General features: G+C 30.8%; 1 protein-coding gene across 1 annotated transcript; it reads right to left on the bottom strand.

Annotated features, from left to right (window-relative positions):
• Positions 1-252: 252 nt before the first annotated feature.
• On the bottom strand, positions 253-5111 carry LOC143917355 (uncharacterized). Its single transcript, XM_077438835.1, has 16 exons — positions 5078-5111; positions 4846-4938; positions 4606-4764; positions 4379-4530; positions 4102-4312; positions 3744-3918; positions 3420-3584; positions 2368-2472; positions 2130-2207; positions 1634-1743; positions 1406-1561; positions 1173-1331; positions 918-1099; positions 642-843; positions 346-531; positions 253-273 (listed from the first exon to the last, which is right to left on the bottom strand). The coding sequence occupies exons 2-16, from the start codon at positions 4900-4902 to the stop codon at positions 253-255; spliced, it is 2118 nt and encodes a 705-aa protein (XP_077294961.1). The 5' UTR covers positions 4903-4938; positions 5078-5111.
• Between the last annotated feature and the right edge of the window lie 8146 nt (positions 5112-13257).

Here is a 13257-nt window from a genome sequence, read left to right as displayed (position 1 = left end):
AAAAGTAATTATATTTCTCAAAAAAAATATTCATAAATAATCTAAATAACATTATTATATAAAGTATATCTAATGACTATTTTAAACAAGATTTATTTTCTAATAAATGCAAAAAAATAGCAATAGTCGATCAAATAAGTGAATTATATGGAATGATATGAACATTAAAAAAAGATCTCGCTATGTTAAGACGTTTAAAAGCAGTCCAAGTTTTATTTGTTTCGTCGTATTCCCAAACATTACTTGAACATTTCAATGTCGAATATCTTCCACCTGATAATCAAAAAAATATATGTATTCAACATCTAAGGTCTATAAATTCAAATAAAGTTTAAAAAACAATACTTTACCCATGCAAAGTAATTTATTTTCGAAACAGCAGAGACTGATTCCGGATGCTGGTTGTGGTAGTTTAGTAAATTCTTGCCACACATTTGCAATTGGATCGAAAAACTCCACACTGGCTAAACGCGTATCAGTTTGTACGATATATCCACCAGCGACGTAAAGCTTCCCATTGAATACGGCGCTCTAAACATGGTGATATAAAAATTAAGTTCATTTTATTTTAGAGCGTTTTATATTATTTAAGATAGTTGTAAGTAAAATTAATTAATATTCACCGAATGTGACTGTCTTGCCTGATTCATCTGAGTGCCGTATGTCCAAGAATCGGACTCCACTGAATAAATTTGTACTTTATTAAGACATTCATCTTTATTATTTTCAAATATACGCCCACCTGTCACGTAAATACGGTCGGCAATGACACATGCACTATGACCTTTAATAGCCACCCTCAATGGAGAGATCGTCTCCCAAATCTTGGTGTCGCTATTCCACCTATACGAAATCAATAAACGTTAACTTCTCTTTCAATCGATCTAATGAAGTGAATGCAATTTATTTATTATCACCTCTCCACTGAAGATAGAATATTTCCCGTCCTACTTTCGGCGTTTGTAATTTCAAAACCACCAATGGCGTAGACATCGGTGGACGAATTGCGACGAAGTGTCACTGCTGAGAAATCTACACGAGCTTGATTCAACGGCTTCAATAGATGTTTCTGACCGTTTTTCAAATCAATGTAGTCCACCTTAAAAAAAATAAAAGACAATCATATTCCGATTCATTTAAGCTCGCACTTCACAACACTGGTAAAACGTTACTGAAGTCAGTGTTTGCCATGAAGAATTTCTTCCACTGATGATAAGCAACCAGGAATCTTTTACAATGACAGACGCAAATCTACATTTATTAAATCCAATGTTTTTCGATAGCGTCCAGCTTTTATTTTCGCCGTCGTATATATCGATGGTATTTGCGTCCTAAAAACACATTAGAGATTTAATGAAAATTTCATGTTTATGATACAACAAAGCACTTATGAAAATAAACTCACTTCTACAAAAACGTCTCCAACCAATGCAATTTTTTCTCTATTTATGTCAAGGATCTCTTTTTGGATACAAGAATAATCATTAAGTGAATTATCTGACTTCGTGAATTTGACCGATGTAGAGGCTTGTGGACTTAGAGAATCTGGAGATTTGTGTGACTGAAAATGTAATTAATCAAGTGATCATCGTGTTACATACTAAATACCCAAAATTTTAATTAAATTTAGTACCTCAGTTTTGGAATTTTCTGAGATTGTTTTATTTTTGTGGGTAAAATCGTTTATTTCGAATCGGTTGATCAGCTTAGAAAGTTTTCCCGTGTTTCGTTTTTTGTCTATGCCTATAATTTATATACATACATAATGAATATAAAAACTTGTTTATATTGGTATTAAAATGTATGCCATACGTTATTGTTTCCCGTACACATACATATATTACGTATTTTATCATACAAATCATATCTATGTATGTGTGTATGTATATGCATATTGTTTACATATACATATGTATGTACATATATATATTTTACGCGCAATTCGTTAAAATGCTGAATTCATGAATAGTTATAATAGAATAAATAAAAAAAAGTTCATAATAGAATAAATAAAAATAAAAATTTAAGTGTTATTATTTTCTAATTCAGGAAAGGTAACACAAATGTTTGATTGTAGTTTCTAAAATTTATTCATTGAATGTGGTTTTAATTATTTTTACCCGACTTACCTAATTTAGGTTTGTCTACAGTTTTTTCTTCGTTTTTATTCGTCTGTTCTTCTGGCTCTTGTTTGAAATTTCTGGAAACTGAATAACGAATTTCTGAAGTGAGTGTGCGTTTAATAATATTTATATCAATGTATACAGTGCGATTCAATATTATCTATTAAAGGTAGAAAACGTATGTTTTGTTTTTCCTTAATTATCTCATATGAATATGAATTTCAATATTTTTCATTCGACTAACTTTTGATTGCAGTTTTTTCCACGTTTTTCGTCGATTCATATGACTCAGTTTTTTCTTCGTTTTTATTCGTTTGTTCTTCTGGCTCTTGTTTGAAATTGCTGGAAACTAAATAACGAAGTTCTGAATATTTTGGGAAGTGAGAGTGCGTTGAATTATATTTATTCGATTTATAGTATGTGACTTATTATTATCCATTAAAGGTAGTAAACGTAAATGATTTTTACTTTATCTATCTATGTAGTAACAATATATTGAGATTTAGACTGATTCGAACTCAGAAACAATCACTGATCACGTTTTCATGATCTAGAAAAAAATATCTGTGTGTCAGTGTATTTTGGGGATTTTTTGAACACCGTTAGTCCTATCGAACTGAAATTTAGTATCGGTTACTGAAATTCTTATCGATGAGACGTAAATTTTTAAGCTGACCGGAAATGGTACCTCGCCTTATAGGTGTCCTCTTTTTTTTAAGTTTTTGAATTAAATTATCTCCCAAAGCGCTAACCGAGTCGGACTGAAATTTTTTACATATACAGTATAATGATTGTATCAATGTGATGAAAAAAAATAATAATCACTAAATTTAACTAACCGGAAGTGGTTTTTTTTCCTTTTTGAAAGGTCAAAAATGTTGTGACCACGATTTTTCCACACCCCTGAACGTATAAAGCTGAAAATTTATATTTGTATTCTTTATACATATACTAACTTAAGGTTGATAAGGTCATAATTTGTAAACCGAATGTAGATTTTTTTTTATTTCATTATTTTAATTTTACCTTTTAAATTAATTTTATCTATAATAATTATAGTGATTTTAAGTGATAAAAATAATTCCGACGACCGCTAGTTTTCTCTGTTGTAACATTTGTACATTTTCTACATTTTCCTACATTTGCCCTCAGTTTGCCCGGAAATGCTCCTATTGTGTTTTGTGACCTTCTTATATTCCTCAAATACATAGATAAAGTCATGGGTTGTTCACATCTGATTTTTTTTCTAATACTCTCTCATTGAATGTGAATTTCAATATTTTTCATTCGACTTACTTTTGATTGAAGTTTTTTCCACGTTTTCCGTCGATTCGTCCGACTCAAGTTTGAAATTTGTGAAAAAGGCGCTGTAAAAGCGTCGCTTGTTTGCCATTTTTCCTATTCTAGTCCATGCATTCACTATAGGAATGTATTCTAAAACCTGTTCAGATTTAAAGCTTCCTAAAAATATCATAAGAAAATAAAGAATTGAAATTCTGAACTACATCAGAGGCGTGCCGTGAAAATCTCTATGCTTTTGTCGCACATAAGAGTATGGATTTGTAGTAAAAATATCACTTTAAAATATAAAGGATCATATATTATTTTGTGCGAACTTACCAAAACAAATAATTCTACTTTTATCTACAACCGCACTGTGTTCTTTAACAGCAAATGGCAAATCTTCAATTTCCTCCCAGATTTTGTTTTCTGTGTTGAAACGTTCAACAGAATTGAGGTCCTGCGATCCATTCGAACCGCCAATTGCATAAATATAGTTTTCCACGCCAACTGCCTGTAAGTCGCATTTCGCAAAATCAATTATTTTTCAGCTAACACGAAAACAATTTTGGTTTATGGAATAAATTGCTAAATGATAACATTGCGATTATCTAATCTCTATGTGTATACATCTGTCTCTATCGAAGCACATAAAAATAGACAATAAAATCTTAAAAAATAATTAAAATATATTTACAGCCAATTTCATTCGATTCCAATTCATAGAATTAGCACCATTCCACTTATTTGTCGTTGTGGAATAGAATTCCACTTCTTGAATTACGTTTTTCCCATCATGTCCTCCTATGACATAAATGTCACCATCTTTAACAACAGCAGCATGGCTATGTCTTTTTAAATTCATTTTCTTATTTAGTATTTTCGAAGTATTAGTCTTTATATCCCACCTGAAATGAAAAGATGAAAAGTCGTAACCGACGAATAGAAAGTTATTATTCATATTAGACACTTACTGTTCAATTGTATCAAGAACTTGATTTTCTTCATTAGTTCCGCCAATAATAAAGATAGAATTGCCGACTAATGACGCTGTAGTACAGAACTTTGCTTCTTGCATTGACGGAAGTTTAAAAAGTTCTTTTTTGGCCAAATCAATGAACCATGCCTGTTAAATTAAAACGTTAAATATTTTAGTCTTTGAATGGTATAAATATTTCCAATATGTTATTTTCGAACTCACTTTGTCTGTTATTTGGTTATTGAACCATCCACCAAATAGGTACAATTTATCTTCTATTAAAACGGATGAAAAATATTTAATTGGTTCATTTATATTGTAAATATCTTCCCATGGATTCCCATACGAATATGGATTGTATTTTTCAATAATCTTAGCAATCTATAGGAACATATCGATAAAAAATTGCAACATGAATATCAATAAAGCTGTTATGAGAACAATATATAAAATATCACTCACATCCTTGTCCATTCCTCCAACGACTATTATGTAATTTTGGTTTCCACTAACAGCCATTTCAATGATAAAAGATTTTTTATAATTCCTCAAACTCTAAGATCAATGATTGTCATCAATCAATAAATTATATTTTGTAAATCATTTTCATTTTTAAATAAAGGCAGTTCACTGAAATTCGCAAGATATATCGAAAAGGCATTTAATAAAAAAATCAATAAGATATATCGATTACCTCTACGTGTATCCAATTGGATCCGCCAATCGAAACTGCTAAAAAAAGTGCATTAATATAAGATATATTGATATACGATAAGATTATCAATGATATAAAAAGTCTACAGGTCAGATAACGAATTTCGGTTGAATCCTATACCGTAAAAATTCAGTTATAATTTATGATTTAGCATCAATATTGTGTGGAAATTTTTTTATTACTGAATATTATTGCTAGAATCTGCTTTTCCCTGATGAAGGTACTTACATACTTTCGCACTGAACTTTACATACAAACATACATACATATATATACCCAATGGTGATAACAGAACCTGAAATCCTATGACGCAAATTTAAAATATTTTTCGTGTAGTAAAAAATAAGCAATTTTAGTTAATACTAGAACGCCAAGAAATTTGACGTTGGTCTTGAAATCATGTATAATATTTTAATTAAATAAGGATGTACTGCATCATCAAAAATACATTAGTTTACAAACATTTTTTCATGATCTATTTTATAACTAAATTACTTTATGTTCGTTGTAAAAATAGATGAAGTTTAGTGATTATGTGAATTTTCTGTGTCTTTTGAGGATTATTTGAACACCGTTAGTCCTATCAAACTGAAATTTAGTATCGGATACTGAAATGCTTATCGATAGGACGTTAATTTTTTTCAGATTTTTAAGTTGACCGAAATGGTACCTCCCTTTTTATAGCAGTCCTCTTTTTTTTAAGTTTTTGGATTCAATTATCTCCCAAACCGCTTAACGGATCAGACAGAATTTTTTTACATGTAATAAAAATTAGATTTTTGTATAAATATGTTTACTTCAATCAAAAGTAGTACTTTTACTCTAGAGAATCGGGGGTTTTTCATGTTTTTCTCAGAAACCTTTTGGTTTTTTGAACTAGAATCTCCAGAAGTTTATGATTAATTCCAAGTTACATATAATATAAAATTTGGTGAGCATGTGTGCGACATGTGTGCTCTTAAAATTAAAAGTATACGTGTACATATAAAAGTGGAACCATCGTTATTTATAGTCCGATTTTAATGAATGATAATTTTTGATAAACAGAATTATGGTTTATTCAGTTGTCACACCTAAATTTGTATCTACAAAAATATATGTGAAATATGTATAATAAGAAAATTAATTACAATTGTATGAAGTATTTGTTCATCGATATCTATATACTTTTGCGATAAACATTTAATCGAAATTTGAAAAGATAACACTTATTTTATGATCTTTGCAAGAAATTAATATCAATCTCAATGTCAATACAATGATTTCTTAAAATTTACATATTGTATTCATATTCCCTCTGTCTTGTTTCAAAGTTGCTACGGTTTTAGATAAAACTGTTAGCCAGAAGTTCTCCTTAATAAAATATTGAGATATTTTAGCTATTTTAAAATTTTGCATCTTTCTGTTATTTTGTAACAATATTCATAATAGCGATAATATCATATATTAAAAATACACATACATGCGTACATACATATGTATGTATGATCGAAATCGAGCTTGTATTATTTAATTATAAAACGAGTATTCAGAATGTTTAACCCCAACCGAACTTTACTTTATCGACATATACTAGTTAGTGGTTTTAACCAAATTCGCTCGGTATTTCCAATATTAATAAAATCATTTGGTTTTTTATTAAATTTATTTGAATCGAAAAAAAAAATTATATCTGACCAACCCACGACTTTAGCTATGTATTTGAGAAATACAAGAAATATATAAAACAAAATTCGATAAAGCAACATACGTATATGCACGTTCACGTGCTATGAGAGCACTTTCGATACAAATTGAGCGCAAATGTAGGGAAACTCACACAAGACAAAAGTTCTACATACATACATACTTCCAGTTGTCAAATTTTTTTTTTACCCTTCATCAAGATGATAAAAATTATTTAAAAGCTCAGAATAAAATAATGAAATCCTGTTTGAAAAAAAATTACTACTTTCGGTTTACAAATTCTAACCAAAAACTTATTAAATCTAATTTAGAACATAAAGTATACAAATATAAATTTTCTGCTTGATACATTCAGGGATGTGGAATAAAACGTGTGGTCACATCATTTTTGAATTTTCTAAGAAAAAATCCCACATCCGGTTTATTAAATTTAATGTTATTTTTTTTCAATCACATTGATACAAGGAATATATGTATGTGAATTTTCTCGCGAAGAGCACACATGTTAAGGGGTAGTTTATTATGTAACTTGGTAATTAGCTTAAACGTTTCGATATGAAATTTCAATCCGATATATGTACTTAAAGATTTCGGAGGAAAACAGAAACCTCGATTTGCTAGGAGAAAATTACTACTTCCGCTTGAGGTAAAGATATTACGGTATAAAATTTATAATTTCTGTTAAATAAAAATATAAATATGTCTGATTTGTTGAGCGGTTTGGGAGATAATTGAATCCAAAAACTTAAAATAAGAGGACACCTTGAAGGTACCATTTCCGGTCAACTTAGTAGAGAGGTAGAGAGGGGCATTCTTTTTATTTACCGTGCCGATAAATGTTACCCTATATAATATATATGTACATACATACTTGCATATTGTGTTGTATTTACATTTTTACCATGTTCAAAAAATAAATATATACATATATGAATAAAATATTTTATTATCTTTTCTTGTGATAAAAAATAAAAAAAATATATTTTTTACAAAATTATACTCCACTATGGCGTTTCAAATTATTACACTATGTTACTCCACTATTATTACTCCACTATGGCGTATGTAAATTGCCAGAGTGGATTATAAAAGAAAAATAGAAAGCATAAAGAAAACACAAACAAATTATATGAAAAAAGTCAAACAAGCAAAATCAAAAAGATCACAATTTTACTCACATTTCAAAAATACACTTTATTAAAATAAAAGTGCATTGAACGTTTTTACTTTTTAATTTGACCGTAATTTCGTTTTTTTGAGCCTTAAAACGTCTTATCAACATCTTGGATGCCAATACAACGGCCTCCTTTTGTAATGAATATTTCATATGTTCCCATAGAGGGAGGACTTTTCCCATTTCTAAATATAATATTATCGTAATTAGCGTTGTATTTCTTTATTCTTCCATTCGCGTTTTGATATATTTTGGTAACATAGTTTAACTAAAATCAGTATTTATTTCTTCAAAAGTTTTAAATAAAAATTGGTAAACACCTACTACAGTTATCAGTGTAGCGTTGTTAGTACTTAATTTATTTATTGCAATTTCAATTGGCAGAAGAATATCGATCAATTAAAAATATATTTTTTCATTAGTAACAATTTTCGATTTTATATCCTTTAATGATTTATTGACTGATACTTATTGAATTCTATCTTGTTTTATCATCGAGTATTAGCTTAAAATTGTTTTTATGTTGTTTAAAAACATTTATCCTTAATATCAAATATGTTTTTGGTAATGTCTTAAACATTTTTACAATTGAGCGAATTTTTTTAATAATCTTTAGGTTATTGAGAATAGTGTTCGTTTACAATATTTTCAATATTGTGTGAATATAAAATTTATATCTTCATCTTCCGCTGCAGGATTTTGGACGTTACAAAGTAACTTTCTAAATTACTTTATAAAAAAACGAATAATATCCGATTAATTTTATGAATATTGAAAACGGGGCGAATATAATTGAATACGAATATTCCAATATTCGATTAGGTCCCTAGGCACAACATTCCATAATTAATTTCGTGAATTTTATTTGATAGATATTCCGACTTCCCGTCCTGACTTTTGACAATTTTACAATAGTTTTTATTTTATCGTAAATCTGTTTATTATAATAAATCAATTTATTTACAATATAAAGATATGTAAATGTTTATTTGAGTTATAAATATCAGCATAGATCAATGGTTTGGATGTTATGCTTTCAATTGTGTGGTCGCGGGTTCTATCCCTGGTGTGTGATGCTGGCCAGACTTTGGATATTAGGCTCCAAAGTCAATCGTTTCCTACCAGAGTTTGAAAATTTATCTGATTTCATTAAAAACGTTCCACAAAATTGGCAACTCTGTCCTTTCTCCCTGGTAAAATTCGAGCTATTCAGCATCTCGATTTTCGCTTATTTTTATAAATGCTGGAAATTCGTCAACAAATATCTCGATGTATTTAATTGCCTTTTGTGTAGTTGTGTGGTTGCAGGTTGTGGTAGTTTTGTAAATCCTATCCATAGATTTGCAATCGGATTGTAAAACTCGACACTTTCTAAATGCGTATCAGTTTGAACGATAATGCCACCAATGATGAAAAGCTTCCCTTTGAATACGATGCTCTGAAAATTGTTGCATGATTGCTAATCTAGTCCATTCATTCACCGAAGGAATGTATTCCAAAACCAGTTCAGATTCATTGTCTCCTAAAAATATCATAAGAAATTTAATAATTGAATTCTTGAACTACGTCAGTGGCGTGCCGTGAAAATCTTGTTTTGGAGGAAGAAACAACTGAAATTTGAGGTTATGGGTTAAACGTCAAATGGGGCTCAGCTTTGTTTGTTGGTGGAAAACTTATTGTAAATGATATTAACAATTAGATAAAACATAACTTCTTATTGAACTTATCTCGCAGATAACGCTCAGTGAAGAGATGTAGTTCTAGCTGTGAAATATCAGATCTGACACATTTGGCCGTAAATCGATATATAGCAGCTATATGCCATTACACGAAGCTATACGCCAAATTTGAAATTTATATATACATATGAGAGTTAAAACTATAAATATCTATATATTAGAGATAACGAGAACCTATGTATAAAGCAAATTTTATAAAATGTAGAGTGAAAAAAAAAAAGTTATAGTCGTTTAAACAATTGAAATCTGACATGGCGGAAAAGTGAGAATAGTCTAAACAAACGCTGGATAAACGTCAAACACTTTTTCGTGGGAGCGTTTTCAAACGCGTCTTGCACGATATTTTTGCACCATCGTAATGGCAGAGGATACATTTACGTATATTGATGACCAAAATGAGCAATATGGCAAAGTATGAAAACGATCGGATAAGAGGTAAATTGCCCTCTGAATTGTAATCGTAAGTGAAACGTAAAGGAGGTTTGTAAAAATCTAAGGAATTTCTTTTGGACTCGTTCCAACATTAGAGAGTAACGAAGTCGACATTTTTATGTCATAAAAATGCTGTAATGTTTCTAATTTGCCAGGAAAGCACATTGGGGTTTACCTTTTAGGCCTTCCTTATATACCAATATATGTAAATAAAATACTATTAAAACATATCCTTAACCATATAATGAAATAAACTTAATTTAAATACCAATTGTAGACTGAAATAACAATGTAACTGACTACTTCGTGCTGGCATTCGTACTCAAAAGTTCATCTGTGATATTTACATACATACTGTTTACTTCGACTTGAGACCTTTTGGAATCGGGAGCAGATCATGAAAGCAGGATTTTTACGTACATATGTCTTGTAACCTCATTAATTTGGAAGCACGTACGACCTTTGTGGAAGACGTCGTTCGTCTCTCGTTTCAGTTTGTTAAATACGACGAACTGTGGCGCGCGTTCGCCCCCTCGTTTGATTATTCGCGGTTTATTACACACTTTGTGCGCTAAAATCTCCACCAGCCGAGTTTCCATCTGCGTCTAAATTATACACGAAGTCGTATCAACTCTCGCAAAATTACACCAGAAGTTTCGCCCGAATTTAATTTAATATCCATTAATCGATTTTGTATATTACCAGACCGTGAAACCCGCTCTTCTATGCGTGGCACATCTATACGTACCTGCATACTTACTTGCGTTTTTGTCCTACAGATTTAGACTTAATTAAAGCCTTACGACTGAATTCAACGCCAAATATGTGTAACTATTACGAATATACACGTGTATATATGTTACAGTGAAAGCATATTTTAATTGAAAATATTTTTACACCAATTCAAGCAGTGAAAATGTATCAAATAGTGAATTTACAACCCTAACAACCGAATCTTAAATGAATTGGGCCAGCCCTTAACCTAACCTAACTTAACCCTTAAATAATACTTACCCTAACAACCTAATCTTAAATGCATAAAACCAACCCTGAAAATGTAACTGGTTATGATTTCACTGAAAGGTCAGTGAAAATATACATATTTTCACTTCTATTATAATTTCATTGTGACATATACATATGGAGACCTATGTATATTTTATTTTTTATTTCAATTGAACATATGCTTTGATCGCTCCAGCTAGATTTTGAGTTGAAGACCGTAAAAGCAAAAAAAACTGTAAAAACTGCGCAGTTTTTTAAACGCTCTTATCTCGTAAACGATCACTAACCAACAAAAATCATTATCATATTCGAATTTAGTGGGTCAAATTTAATAAAGATTAGTTAGTCTCTGCTCTGGTAACTCAAAAACGTGATTTTTTGTTGCTCAGTGTAATTATTGATCTATGCTGCTGGCTATGAGTAATCATGGAAAACCTTGTTTTTCTATTCTTAATTTATTTTATTTCCTTATTATCAGCAAATATTATTTTAATATATAGTATGTACATAATTCATTATCGTAGTAGTCGATATTCAATGAGATTTCCAATACCGTGAACGATCATTCTGCCAAATTTTCCCAGATTCAATGCGAAATCTGATAAAAAGCTATCACAGTGGTCTTATTATCAACGCTTAAAAACCTATAAAAAGAAAACACGGTCTTCTTTTTCACACCGCAAACGACTTGAGATTTTCGCTCAGAGAGCATGAGTCGGCTGATCTGTTCGAGTCTAACGGGCCACCCACTCACACCCACCCACCCAATATTTATTCAGGGCAAGGCGAGAGAGTCCTTTAAGCTTTTTATTTTGCATAATACCGAGGGAAGCTCGAAACAATTTGATAAGCCAGCGATGAAGAGGACGACAAAGGCGAGACCGACTTCTTCAGGCCGCATAAATTTCAAAACGGACCCACCCCACACTCCCCATTATCTGTCGAGATAAGCCCCCCAAGACACCCCCTCGAACACAGACCGAAATTGCCTTTTTCCTGTCAACCGTTAGTCAACCAAGCCTGTTTACGTTTTAATTGTTCCAGACGCCCAGCCCGGGGCATCTCACCCTTTTGTCCCGTGCCGATAAAAACACGGTATAAAACTTACATTAAACAACCGAGAGTGGGACATATTTTCCCTCCGGGGGTGTAGATGGAGGCTGTGGGGGTCTATTGTGTCTCGGAAAAGTTCGCTATCGCGGTTTTCCGCGAGTCGCGATGTTCGAATAAATTAACGCGATAGGCGGGCTAACAGCCGCGTTATTGTTCGATGTGCGAGTCGTTAATTGAGTCTAGATTGCTCCACTTTTCCCCTTTTAATATGTGAAAGAATATAATAAAAATATCGAGAAAACCAAGCTTTTCTCTGTCAAGAGGTAATTAAGGAATACATATTATAGTAGTGTTGTACCCGATGACATATAATCCTCGATATTTTTATTATATTCTTTCACATATTAAAAGGGGAAAAGTAGAGCAATCTAGACCAGTGCTACTCAAACTATTTCAGTTGGCGGACCAGCATATATTTTTCAGTAATTCTCACGGACCAGCATCATATTTTTAAATAAAAAGGTTTTATATGTATATGAGTGAAAATTTGTTCATATAAAAAATAAAAATAGTATTAAATTTAAGTAGTAACATTTATTAAAATTGTCTAAGTACATATGTACGTAAACATATATAATATATGTATGTACTTAGACAAAGATGAAAAATGAAAATGAAAGAAAAAACTAATGAGACATGAGCTTGTTTGTTATTAGACAACTTATCCAGTCGTCGTTTTATCGAAGAAAATTCCACACATAATGAATCATGAATATTCACACTATTACGATATTTTGTCTTAATTAAACTCATGGTTGAGAAACCAGTCTCGCAAAGGTAAAAGAGTTTTCAGTGCATGGTATTAAAGATTTGGTAAGAGTTGTGCTTTCAAATTGATCCAATAGTACGCAAGGGAAGTTGTGGTTTCAAAACACTTTTTTAATTCTTCATTTGTAGAATTATTTTTTAATTCTTTTATAATAGTTTGTAGAATTATTTTTTAATTCTTTTATAATAATTTGTAGAATTATTTTTGAATTCTTCATATGTAGATCAATTATTTTATCTTC

Source organism: Arctopsyche grandis, chromosome 9, assembly GCF_051622035.1.
Source record: "Arctopsyche grandis isolate Sample6627 chromosome 9, ASM5162203v2, whole genome shotgun sequence".
Lineage (NCBI taxonomy): Eukaryota > Metazoa > Arthropoda > Insecta > Trichoptera > Hydropsychidae > Arctopsyche > Arctopsyche grandis.
The sequence above is the reverse complement of the archived record's forward strand: the minus strand, read 5'-3'. Positions and strand labels throughout refer to the sequence as shown.